This window comes from Schistocerca nitens, chromosome 7 (assembly GCF_023898315.1).
Source record: "Schistocerca nitens isolate TAMUIC-IGC-003100 chromosome 7, iqSchNite1.1, whole genome shotgun sequence".
Taxonomy (NCBI): Eukaryota; Metazoa; Arthropoda; class Insecta; order Orthoptera; family Acrididae; genus Schistocerca; species Schistocerca nitens.
In genome coordinates this window covers 226273242-226285261 of record NC_064620.1, presented here as the reverse complement: position 1 = coordinate 226285261, position 12020 = coordinate 226273242, and the positions used below count along the sequence as shown (strand labels likewise).

The 12020-nt window shown below is 40.1% G+C and overlaps 1 protein-coding gene across 1 annotated transcript in view; it reads left to right on the top strand.

The window, feature by feature from the left end:
* LOC126194954 (lysosomal-trafficking regulator) overlaps window positions 1–12020 on the top strand; it is a 304398-nt gene that overhangs the window by 106400 nt on the left and 185978 nt on the right. Inside the window, exons 13-14 of the mRNA XM_049933343.1 lie at window positions 18–245; window positions 2329–2485. Coding sequence (XP_049789300.1) covers window positions 18–245; window positions 2329–2485 — 385 coding nt within the window. The remainder of the gene's footprint in view (window positions 1–17; window positions 246–2328; window positions 2486–12020) is intronic.

Below are 12020 nucleotides of genomic sequence, written 5' to 3'. Positions count from 1 at the left end.
AGCAACACTGTTTACAGGTCATGCAGGTATCAACAGCACGACTCCTCCAGGACTTAGGTGTCGTGGAGTGCCTATGTCGTTGTCTGCAGGCTATACCACCTCCAAAATTACAGTCTACACCACCTTCTGAAAGGCCAGCATTTGGTTCACCAAATCCAGAAGTGCTTGTTGGAGACATCCATCTGATATTGGGTTCCATCGTCACTCGATCCATTCTGCTTCCAGGTCATCAAAACTCTACTCAGGTATTTTTTTATGTTTATGATTTGTAGTACTGGACAAAGAAAATCATTGTAAATTGAGGTGAATGAATGAAAATATTTTGTGCTCATGTAATGTGTACAAAATGAGCTCATTATAGCAATTAAATTTAATGAGGGATTTTGTGAATCTCAATCAGCTCACATATCATATCAACAAAAATAATCAATTTTTGAAAATAAAGTCTAATTGGATAGAGAAAAAAACGTACTCACCAAGTGGCGGCAGGGAACACACACATATAGAGGGTAAGGAAACCTGCAAGTTTTCAGAGCCTTGGTTCCTTCTTCTGGCAGAAGGTTTGAAGGTGAAGAAAGAGGGGTCAAGGAAAAGGACTTGTGAGGTTTAGGAAATGGGAAGATTTCAGAAAAGTCTTCAAGAACACTTGGTCAGGGGAGACTTACTGGACAGGATGAAAAGGGAAGCCTTTCAGATCATGATACGCCATAATGGAATAAGCAAAAGAGTTTGTAAGTAATTTAGGGAAAAAAGTTTCTTGTGCAAAAAGCCCATTTTTATATGTACTCTTCACGATGTGCATAAGGGAAAGTCTGGCCGACTGAAAACATCAACAAGTCCAGCTTCCAGCACTAGGTCACATCAAAAACCTATGAAGCAGGGTGCATGTGAAAGCAGGGTGAGCCAATCAAGTGTATGACAAGTTCTGGAGGCTGCAAAGTGGAGTGTATATGTTCCAAGATTGCTGCATGCTATGAACGAGGATGACGCATATTTGAAGGATGGAGTACTGCAAGTGGTGTGAAAGCATGCTTTGTGCGGATGAACTGTTTGCAGGGATGCTAATGTGGTATTATGAGGTGCAATTCAAACTGAATCATACTGTAAAGCACCATAACTGTGTGTATTGGGCTCCTGAAAATCCACACATTCACATGGACAAACATGTTATCCTACCAGGTGTTAATGTGTGGTGTGGTCTGATATCACTTAGTTTTATTGACCCACACGTCTTTGAAGGTACTGTAATGGTGAGGTGTATCTCCTTATGCCGCAAACATCAATTTTACCTGCCATCTGATAGGTGTTAGGAAATGAAAGATTTTACTTATAACAAGATAGTGCACCGCCTCACTACCTCCATGGTCTCCAGACCTTACACTTCTGGACTTCTACCTGTGGGGGACCTTGAAAAATGAAGTTTATCAACAGAAGCCAGCTACACTGAAGGAGTTATGAGAAACCATTGAGGCATCCTGTGCAGGTATCACACCAGCAACACTGTGTGGCAGTAATTTTTAAGTTGATTAACAGGTGTACCCTCTGACCGCTAGACAGGGATACCATCTGTGAAAGCAATGAAAGATAGCGAGGCCAGAGATGATTATTAATGAACAATCCAGCATGCATGAATTAATTAGTAGCTCTCTGTCTGTCTGTCTCTCTGTCTGTGTTGGGATCTCAAAGAGACTAGGAACACGTGTATCCCCACCAAGTATGAGTAACATTGTGAATGTATTACGTAAAGGACACAAGCAATAATGGAGGGAAACACAGACATGTCACTGCAGCATCGAAGAGGTATAAAAAGAAAATCATTTCAAGAAGGGACACACGAACATTTTTAATTTGTATATCTATGTATTGTTAATGAAATATTATTGCGCAGCCTTTTATTCATTAGCTACAGTGACTCTTCGGATAGCAGAAACACCTTAGTTTGATAATGCATTCCAGAATAATTTTTAAAAAATAATTTACCCCTTTTAAATAATATTTCCCTGGTCCTTTACAAATCCTTTTTCCAAAATAATTTCCCTACAACTGACAGACATAGTTTTGTCAACAGTTCAGCAGCATTGCTGTTGTGTGGCTGCTAATGGGGGTGACTTTGAACACGTAAAGTAACCTTCCTCCTGTGCGAGAATAGTAATAGTATATCATTTTATTTCGTTAATATTGAACATCAAAGAGTGTCTACATTTTTCTGGACCTCTCTGCACAATTTCAGACAGTGTGGCAGCCTCATATTACATTAACTCAATAGTTGTAGGTGAATGAAGATGTAGGCGAAGGCAGTTGGGCAGTTGCACAGTGTGAGTGTTGCAGGTGCTGTCAGATGTACTGCACCAGCTGGGCTACCTGTGGGAGCACCTGGGTAGCAGGCGCTGCCGGGACGCACAGTTCTCTGTGCTTGAGTCTGTTGTCAACGTGCTGCTGGAGAAGCTGAACCTTGCACAGCCGGTGGGGAGCCTGTTCCAGTCAGGTTTGTGCAGTGTCTGCTGTCATGTTACTGCATGCCTTCTAGAATCCCAAGATTTCTTGTGTTATAATGTGATTTGAATTCTCGTGTGATCATTTACAACACAATTCACAAAAATGATGGTCTTGCCTCTGTTCTACACTGGTTCGACTGTCCATGCAATAATCACCTGGATGAAAGGCCACATGATTCAGGTTTCAATGTGATATGTCAGATACCTCCAGCAATACCTCCACTTCGACAGCTGCCACTCATTCCATACCAAGAAACCCCTTCTATGCAGCCTAGCCACCTGTGGCTGTCGCATCTAGAGTGATGAACAGTCCCTCTCCATATATACCAAGTCTCTCACTGATTCCTTCGCAGACTGAAATTACCTTCCCAACCTAGTGGAGAAACAGATCTCCCTTGCCTTGTCCCTCCAGTCACCTACAATCTACCACATTCCCACTGTCCAGCCATGAACGAAGGGGCCCCTCTCCTCATGTCTCAGTACTACTCAGGACTGGAGCAGCTGAATCACATTCTCTGCCAGGGTTTAGATTACCCCTCGTCGAAATGAGGAATATTCTAGCCATCATCCTTCCCACAGTGGTATTCTGTGTGGTATCAAGGTCCATTCCCCAATTTCTGGCCTGACAGTAGCAGATGATGTCATAGTGGACCCTACTGCTATCTCCAACACCTTTGGCTGCTATTTTGCGGAGATTTCAAGCTCCACCCACTATTACCCTGCCTTCCTGCATCAGAAAGAAGTGGAGAAGGCTCGGACGATACCCTTCTCTTCTCAGAATCATGAGTTCTGCAATGCTGTCTTTAGTATGAGGGAGTTAGATCATGCTCTCACTTCATCCCAATCCTCCACCCCAGGGCCGGACGATGTTCATATTCAGATGTTGCAGAACCTTTCTCTTGCGGGAACACGCTTCCTCCTTCACATCTGGGCAGAATGTACATTTTCCCAATGCTGGCATGAAGCCACTGTCATACCCATACTCAAGCCTGGCAAGGACAAACACCTCCCTTCTAGTTATCGCCCCATTGCTCTCACCAGCTGTGTTTGCAAGATGATGGAACATATGATTCATGGCCGGCTGGTGTGATGTCTTGGGTCTCGCACTTTTCTAACCACTGCACAGTGTGGATTTTGAGCACGCTGTTCTGCAGTCGCCCATCTCGTCACCTTGTCAACCCATGACACGAATGATTTTCTGTGAAAGTACCAGAATGTGGCTGTGTTTTTTGATTTGGGTAAAGCCTACACCCACTGGAGAAGGACGGACATCCTCCATGTGCTCTACACGTTGGGCTCTCGAGGCCGCATGCCCCGTTTCCTTCAGGAATTTTTAAAAGACCAAGTTTTCAAGGTACAAATGAGTAGTGCCTTTATCCAGGAAAGCGGCGTGCCTCTGGGTTCTATCCTGAGCATTGTCCTCTTTGCTATTGCCATTAATCCTGTAATGGCCTGACTCCCACCGGGCATCTCTGGCTCCATTTTCGGTTTTGTGATCTATTTAAGTTCTCCACAGACTTGTCTTCTTGAGTGGCATCTTCAGTGATGCCTCAATCATCTGTACTCATGGAGCATTGACAATGATTTTTGCTTTTCCACTGACAAAACCATTTGTATGACTTTCTGATAGTGGCGCAATCGGTTTCTTCTGCCACCTTTACATCTTGGGCCTGTTGCACTTCCGTTCATTGAAATTATGAAATTCTTGGGGGTTCATGCTCAATAGGAAACTTTCTTGGTCCGTCTTACCTGGCTGCCAGCTGTATGTGGTCCCTCAGTGTTTTACGTGTCCTCAGCGATACTTCCTGGGGAATGGATCTGACCACCTTCCTCTATTTATACCAATCCCTTGTCTGTTTGAAACTAGACTATGGGTGTTTCGTTTGTACATCTGCGCGTCCATCCGTCTTACGCTGTCTCAATGCTATCCTCCGTCATGGTGTCTGTTTGGCCACTGGTGCCTGTTACACTAGCCCGTTTGTGAGTCTGTATGCTGAAGTTGCCAAACTACCTCTGTCATATGACTGTGACTTTCTGCTCAGAAGATACGCATGCCGTTTGTGTGCCATGCCTGGCCGTCCATCCTACACCTCCTTCTTCGATGACTCCTTTGACCACCAGTGTGGAGCTCTCCTCTGTTACCTCCTGGAGCTCGCTTTCTGTTCTTTCTCCATCAGCTTGACTTCACGCTTCTTTCCTCATGGGTGTGAACCCTTCGCCTCCTTGGATTTGTGCAGTGACCTGCTTTCACCTTGGCCTTCATTCGCTTCTTAAGGACACTATTCCAGCTTCGCTCTATCACTGTAAGTTTCACGACCTTCAGACGGAACTTTGCGATAGTACCTTTGTGTATACTGATGCCTCTCAGACTCTGACTCTCTCAATGCCCTTCACAGCATCAGTGTGCTGTACACCATACGTCCCTTAGTGCAACGCATCCAGGAGAGCTGTCACTTGGTCACTCTTGATGGAGCCACTGTATTGTTTAGTTGGGATTCTAGTGATGTCGGTCTTACGGGAAATGAGGCCACTGAGGATGCTGCTAAGGCTGCAGTCCTTGTACCTCGGCCCACTAGTTCTTCCATTTCCTCTGATGATCTCTGTGTTGCTGTCTGTCAGGAGGTGGTGTCACTCTGGCATCACCACTGGTCCTCCCTTCACGAGAACAAGCTCTGGGGAATTAAGCCTTTCCCATTGGCTTGGATGATCTCCTCTGTGCCCTCTCGCCATGAGGAGATCATTTTAGCTAGGTTGCGTATTGGGCACTGTCTTTTTATCCATCACCATTTGTTAATTGGTGCTCCCCCTGCATTATGTGCTCATTGCCCCAACCCCTGACAGTTCACCATTTTCTGACAGAATGCCCTTTTTTTCAACCGCTTATGTTCTCATTTGTGTTTTCCATCTGAGTTATTGGCCATTTTAGTGAGCGATCATGGGCTATTGACTGTGTTTTACTTTTTATCTGTCAGTGCAATATGGCAAATGACATTTAATCTTTAGTCAGGACCTCCATTTCTCTATGGCATATTTTATGGACCTTTCTCCAAGTCCCTGTTTTTGGCTGTCTTTCCCTCCATCGATTGGGCTTCATGTGTAGTATTTTTTAACTCTTTTGTTTTCCTTAGTGTTCTATGGTTTTGACATGGGTGTATATGACCCTAGTTGTTTTTGCAGCCTAAAACAAAACAAACAAGCTAACAAACAGTGGTACTCTGCCACCCCTGAACCTACATATTATCCTTGTCCATCTGATCTGTGAACAGTTGCTACACAGCTGTTAGCAGTGAAAATACCCACCCTGAAATTAACGTCTTTGATAAGCTAAGGCTGTTTTGGAGATGGTTGCAGCATCTTTCCTGTAACCTTATCATACAGTTCTCATTACTGTCAAGATTGACATGTGTCATTACCCCAGGCAACCTGGAATCTCAGAGAGTACAACCCAGCATACATCGGCAGCCTTGCGTTTCTCCTCTAGCACTGCTATGTTGCCCTTCTTGTCAGTCACATTTTTTAAATGCCTGTATACCCATTTCTGTGCTTCATTTTTTGCATTTTGGTATTTTCTCATTTCATCAGTTAAATTCAGTATTTCATGTAGTATCCAAGGATTTCTATCAATTCTTGTCTGTTTGCCTGGTTTTTCCTCTGCTGGTTTCACTGTTACTTCTCTCAAAGCTTTCAGTTCATCTTCTTTTTTATTCCTTTTCCCTGTTTCAGTTGATTGTTGCCTAATACTCACTTTGAAACTCTTGACAGTGTCTGTTTCTTTCAACTTACGCAGCTCCTGCCTCTATAATTTTCCACTTTTTCACATCTTCTTAAGTTTCAGTCTGCAATTTATGACCCGTTAATTATGGTCCCAGCCCACATATTCTCCACGGAAATACTTTACAGTTTAAAATCTGGTTTCTAATTTTATGTCTTGCCATTACATAATCGGTCTGAAATTTTCTAATTCTTACAGTGCTACTGCATTTTTGCAATAATGTTTAGTAATCCTTAAGTTCAGGGTTTGTAATGGTTAAATTATTTTTAGCGGCTTAGTGACTTAAATCGATTTGAACTTGATTTTATTGTTTTTACAAGTTTTTTTGGAGTCAACACTGAAAGTACACCACTTGAAATTCAGTTCAACCTCATTGACTTTCATTGTAGCCATATGCTCATGGCGAGGTTTTGCGCTGCGGAAAATACTGAGTTAGCAAGAACTTCCCTAGGAAACAGTTCCTGCAGTTGTTTTGAGCAGTTACTTGTGTCTGCAGTATGTTTGGTACCACATATCTGTGTAAAATTAACTAAGTGGAAGCTTAGTATAGTCTTACCGATGTTCATGTGACTGGGGCAATGTGTATGATATCCAGTAATCTCACTCTAAGCATTGAAATGATAGTGAAAAAACATTTAAAACCAATTATAGAATGTATCTTTATTTTTCATAAGCAATATTCCAGCTCCGTGCTTCAAACATGATGCTTTTCAGTTAGATTGCGTATATTAAGTTAATAGATATTTAATAATAAAGTGTTCTTTGCTTATTGCTTTTTGCTCGTGTTGTATTTGTGACAAGGAAATTAAGTCAACAAGAGTGGTAGTTTATTCTCTTTTTCTCGCTCTCCGAGCCCTCCACCAGTTCTCCAATGAACAGCATGACAGAATGTGGAACATATCATACTGCTCTTACCTGCTGTCAACCTATACAATATATTACTTTGCAGTGTTGCTCTGCTCATTGCAGCATTACACAGTGAAAATATTGTTCTTTGTTTGTCTCTTTCTTTGTTGCTGTGTTGTACCTCTATTGAACTGCAGATGGTTTGCATACCACCGCCCCCCCCCCCCCCCCCTATTTTCTTAAATAGTTTATTAAATGTGTGGTGCATAAGTAAACTTTCATCTGATTGTGTACTAATACTGACAAGATTATCTTCATATGTTATTAATGGACTGTGTCTTTTGTCAGTCAAGTTACACTATAAACTGCACATTTAGATCACAGAGCACAGCTACAGTGTTGTCTGCATCATTTATTTTCATTATTATAAAACACAACTAGTCTTGGTCACTGGCCGTCAGCGAAAATGATGCGGCTACCAGCACTAAATAATTGCGTGTGATAGGGAAGTGCAGTGCTGTTTCTCACAATCTCATGAACTCCTGGGAAACAGAAGAGAAACAAAATTATGTGTGCATATTGAAATAAAGCTAACATAAATACATCAAAATATAAACTTGTAATTTACCTTGCAATGTGTTCCACTGATGAATCTCATGGTAACCGTTATGATGTGGAATGTGTCAAGTGCTTAAGAAGTGCATACATGGATGAAGGTTTTTTTAAGCTTAAATCCCCATTCCCTTAAGTGGTGCAAATTACGTATATTGTATCTATAGATTTATTTATTCCTATTCAAGAATTCATCTATGGTACAGAATGTGTTGTCAAGGAGATATGATTTCATTTTATTTTTAAAACTGTTACTGCTGTCTGTCAGGCATTTTATTTCATCTGGTAATTTATCAAAAGGTTTTACAGCAGCATATTGTATCGCTTTCTGTCCCAAAGGTAGGTTAAGTAGAGGATAGTGCAAGTCTTTCTTTCTTCTGGTATCATAATCATGAATGTTACTGTTGTTTTTAAACTGTTCCATGTTGTTAAGAACAAATTTCATTGCTGAGTAAATGTACTGTGAGGCTGTTGTAGGAATTACTGACTTTTAAAGAGATGGCTACAAGATGTGTGACTATGAGTCCCACACATTATTCTAACCACTTTCTTTTGAGCAGTGAATACTTTTTACCTAAGTGTTGAGTTACCCCAAAATATTATTCTGTATGATATCAGAGAACGAAAGTATGCAAAGTATGTTAGCTTGCTAATTTCTATATCCTCAAAATTAGCAATTATTCTGATTGCAAAATTTGCTGAACTACTTTAGAAGATCCAAAATATGAATTTTCCAGTTAAAATTCTCATCTATATATACACCCAAAAATTTAGTATGCTCTACCCTAGCTACTGACTTGTGTTGATGTGTTATATTTATTGAAGGAACTGTACTCCTTGCAGTAGAAAATTGCATGCACTGGTTTTTTTTTTCCAAGTTCAGATCAAGCCCATTCGCAGAAAATCAATCAATAACTTTTCCAAAGACATTATTTGTATCATTTTCTATTGGAGTTTCTTTTACTGGATTAATAATGATGCTTTTATCATCAGCAAACACTGTCAGTTTAGCTTCTTGTTTCATATAAGAAGGGAGGTCATTCACATATATTGAGAACAGAAAGGGACCCAGGATCAAACCCTGTGGAACACCTAATGTAATTTCTCCCCAGTTAGATGAAGTGGGAAACTTCCTTAAATCAGTTAAACCATATAAAGAAACTTTCTGCTTCCTGTTCTGTAGGTATGACTTAAACCACTCATAAGCTGTTCCATTTATAACATATAATTGTAATTTCTGTAACATAATGTCACGGTTCACACACTTAAATGCTTTGGATAAGTCACAGAAAATTCCTATTGGTAACATTTTACTATTCAAATGCTCTATTATGTGAGCAGTGAAATTGTATATTGCTGTCTCAGTGAAACAGCATTTTTGAAATCCAAACTGCGCTTTACTAAGTATCTCATTACTGCTGAGATGGCTAACCACTCTAGAGTACATTACTTTCTTGACAAATTCTGAAAATGCGGTGAACAAGAATACTGGCAGGTAATTATTGACATCTGTGGTGTCCCCTTCTTCTTTTTTTTTTTTAGAGAAGCATGACAATAGCGTATTTTAGCCAGCCTGGGAAAATGCCTTGAGTTCGTGATGCATTACAGATGTGACTCCGAACATCAGCTTAACTGCTCCACATTGTTTTAATATCTTGTTAGAGATGTCATCTACTCCAACAGAACATTCATTTTTCAAAGATTTAATGATTTTCCTTATTTCACAAGAGGTTGTTAGCTGAAAATTAATCTGACTAGTATTTCTCAAAACTAACTCTTCCGTGTACTGCGTGGCTTTTGAACTGTACTCAGCAATTTTTTCACCTACACTTAAGAAATGGTTGTTAAATACATTAGCTGCTTGTGTACTGTTGGTTAAGATGGTCTCATTGTCTTTAATAGTAATACTACCTACCCCAGTGGTAACATTTCCTGTCTCTCTTCTAACAACATTCCATACTGATTTTATTTTATTGCCTAGTTGTTAATTTCATCTCTAAGATACTTATTTTTTGATTTTCTGACAACTTTTCTCAGTATGCTACAATAATTTTTATAATGTAAAATTACTTCTGGGTCTTTTATTAATTCTTGCTGCCTCATACAGTTTTCTTTTCCTTTCTGAAGACGCTTTAATACCTGTAGTGATCTAAGATTTCTTGAAAACTGTTTGGTCTTAACATTTAGCAGTTTTTTTGGGGCAACATTGTTCAAAAAGAGATATAAATTTATCAAGAAATATGTTGCATTTATCATTGGCATTTGGCTATTATATAAATCTCTCCAATTAACATTTCTTCAACTTACTCCGAAGTGCTCTATAGATACCAGGTTGACCAGCCTTACACTTTTACTTAGTGGTTTCTGTACTGTACACTCTGCTAGATTTTATAAGTTAATCAGTTGTGCATCATGGTCTGACAATCCATTTATCATAGGGAAAGCATGTATTAGTTTCATATCCTCTTGCTGCACAAAAACATTATGTATTAGAGTGCTGGTGTCTTGAGTTATACATGCAGGGAAATTGATCACTGATTCTAAGTTGAAGCAATAATAATTGGTACACCTGTGGTATAAAATACCAGTTCAGTAAAGTGATGTGTTGCACAATGTTGAAAGTACCAATGGTCAATGTTTGGCACACATGCAATTAATTTTTATTAGTTAATTTAGTAAGTTTGCATACATATATTGTTCGGTGATTTCAGGATATCTGTACAAGCAACTGAGTGCATATACACACAGCATTTCTGCAAGATGGGGCAACTCTCGGTTTGGTCACACTCTGTGGCATCTGCTGATATGGCAATTCCTCCAAGCAGCTTCGCTCTTGCCTTGTAGAGAGATGATTTATCTCTAACAGCCTCAGAGTGGAATCTTCCTTTCTCAAATAAGTACATTAATAAAATGATTAATAACATGCTACAACATGAAAAGTTAAACTGCCAAGAGGATTGATAAGTTGAGGCAGGGGATTGATAAGTTGAGGCAGATGTAGTAGCAGATTGATGTCATAACATGTATATCCCTGTGACATTTGGTGTTTGTGGTGCTGACAATTTCAAGAACTTTATTTTATTTAATCGTATGGCTAGGGTCCCCCGTCGGGCAGACTGTTCACCGGCTGCTGGTCTTTCAATTTGACGCCACTTCGGCGACCTGCAGTCGATGAGGATGATAGGATGATTATGAGGATAGTACAGCACCCAGTCCCTGGGTGGAGAAAATTCCCGAACCCAGCTGGGAATCGAACCCAGGCCCAGAGGATTAACAGTCCGTCACACTGACCATTCAGCTACTGGGGGCGGACATTTCAAGAATGATGACCATGGATGTGATACAAAGAGTGTTCCGTTTGTAATTACGACTTGGTTGATACGCTAAATCCAACAATGATATATCTGGAATGAATGGATGTGCTCCTGTTTGAAATTTAAAATTGACTGTTGTAGTTTTCTCCCCTGAGAGTTTGTATTTATTTATTTATCTAAGTCAAAAATACAAAACTAATACTACAATTTAATGTTCATGATTGAAAGAATTTCATGTTTTGTGTGACCATTGTTCCGCTTTGAGAATGGTACAGTCATTCGCGGAAAATGAGTTTTCAGTGTCAAAGGGCTCACTCAGATTACTACAAACTGACAAGATTTCTGAGTCCTACCTTGTGCTGCAAAAGACCCTACCTGTGATATGCTGGGTCAAAATTAAAGTTGAAGCTCAGCCTGGCTTCTGAGTATTAGAGTGCTCACACAGGTTGCACAGTGAGACAGTTGATTGGGAGTCTCTGAAATGATCCTTGAGGAAACCTGCTACTGCTCACTGTGTTTGTAGTTGAGGTGAATGAACAGTGGTCAACAACTTTTTGAGATGCTTTTGCACATTAAGGAGCTGAGTAAGAAAAGGGAAAAGTCACTAAGCACTTCATTAGCCAGCTGATTAATTTATTTTCTGTGCAGCTGTAATTTTATTTCCACCAGTGTTACCATCATAAACAAGCACAACTTTCAGTACTGGATGATAGATAACACTTTAAATTCATCCATATCACTTTTAGATTACAAGGAGGCTAACAGTTTTTAGTTTGTGTGTAACTTACTGCTACACTTTAGTCACAACAGCTTGTTAGATACACACTGTTTCAATCAAAGTTGCAGTATGCTGTGAAACTTCATGCACCAAAAACTGAATGAATTAAGAGGATCTGTGCTTTCAGTAAGAAAACGCCACAGACAGACTTCCCAGAATGCCTTAGTGAATAACTTCAACTGTATGTTGTCAATAACTTTTAG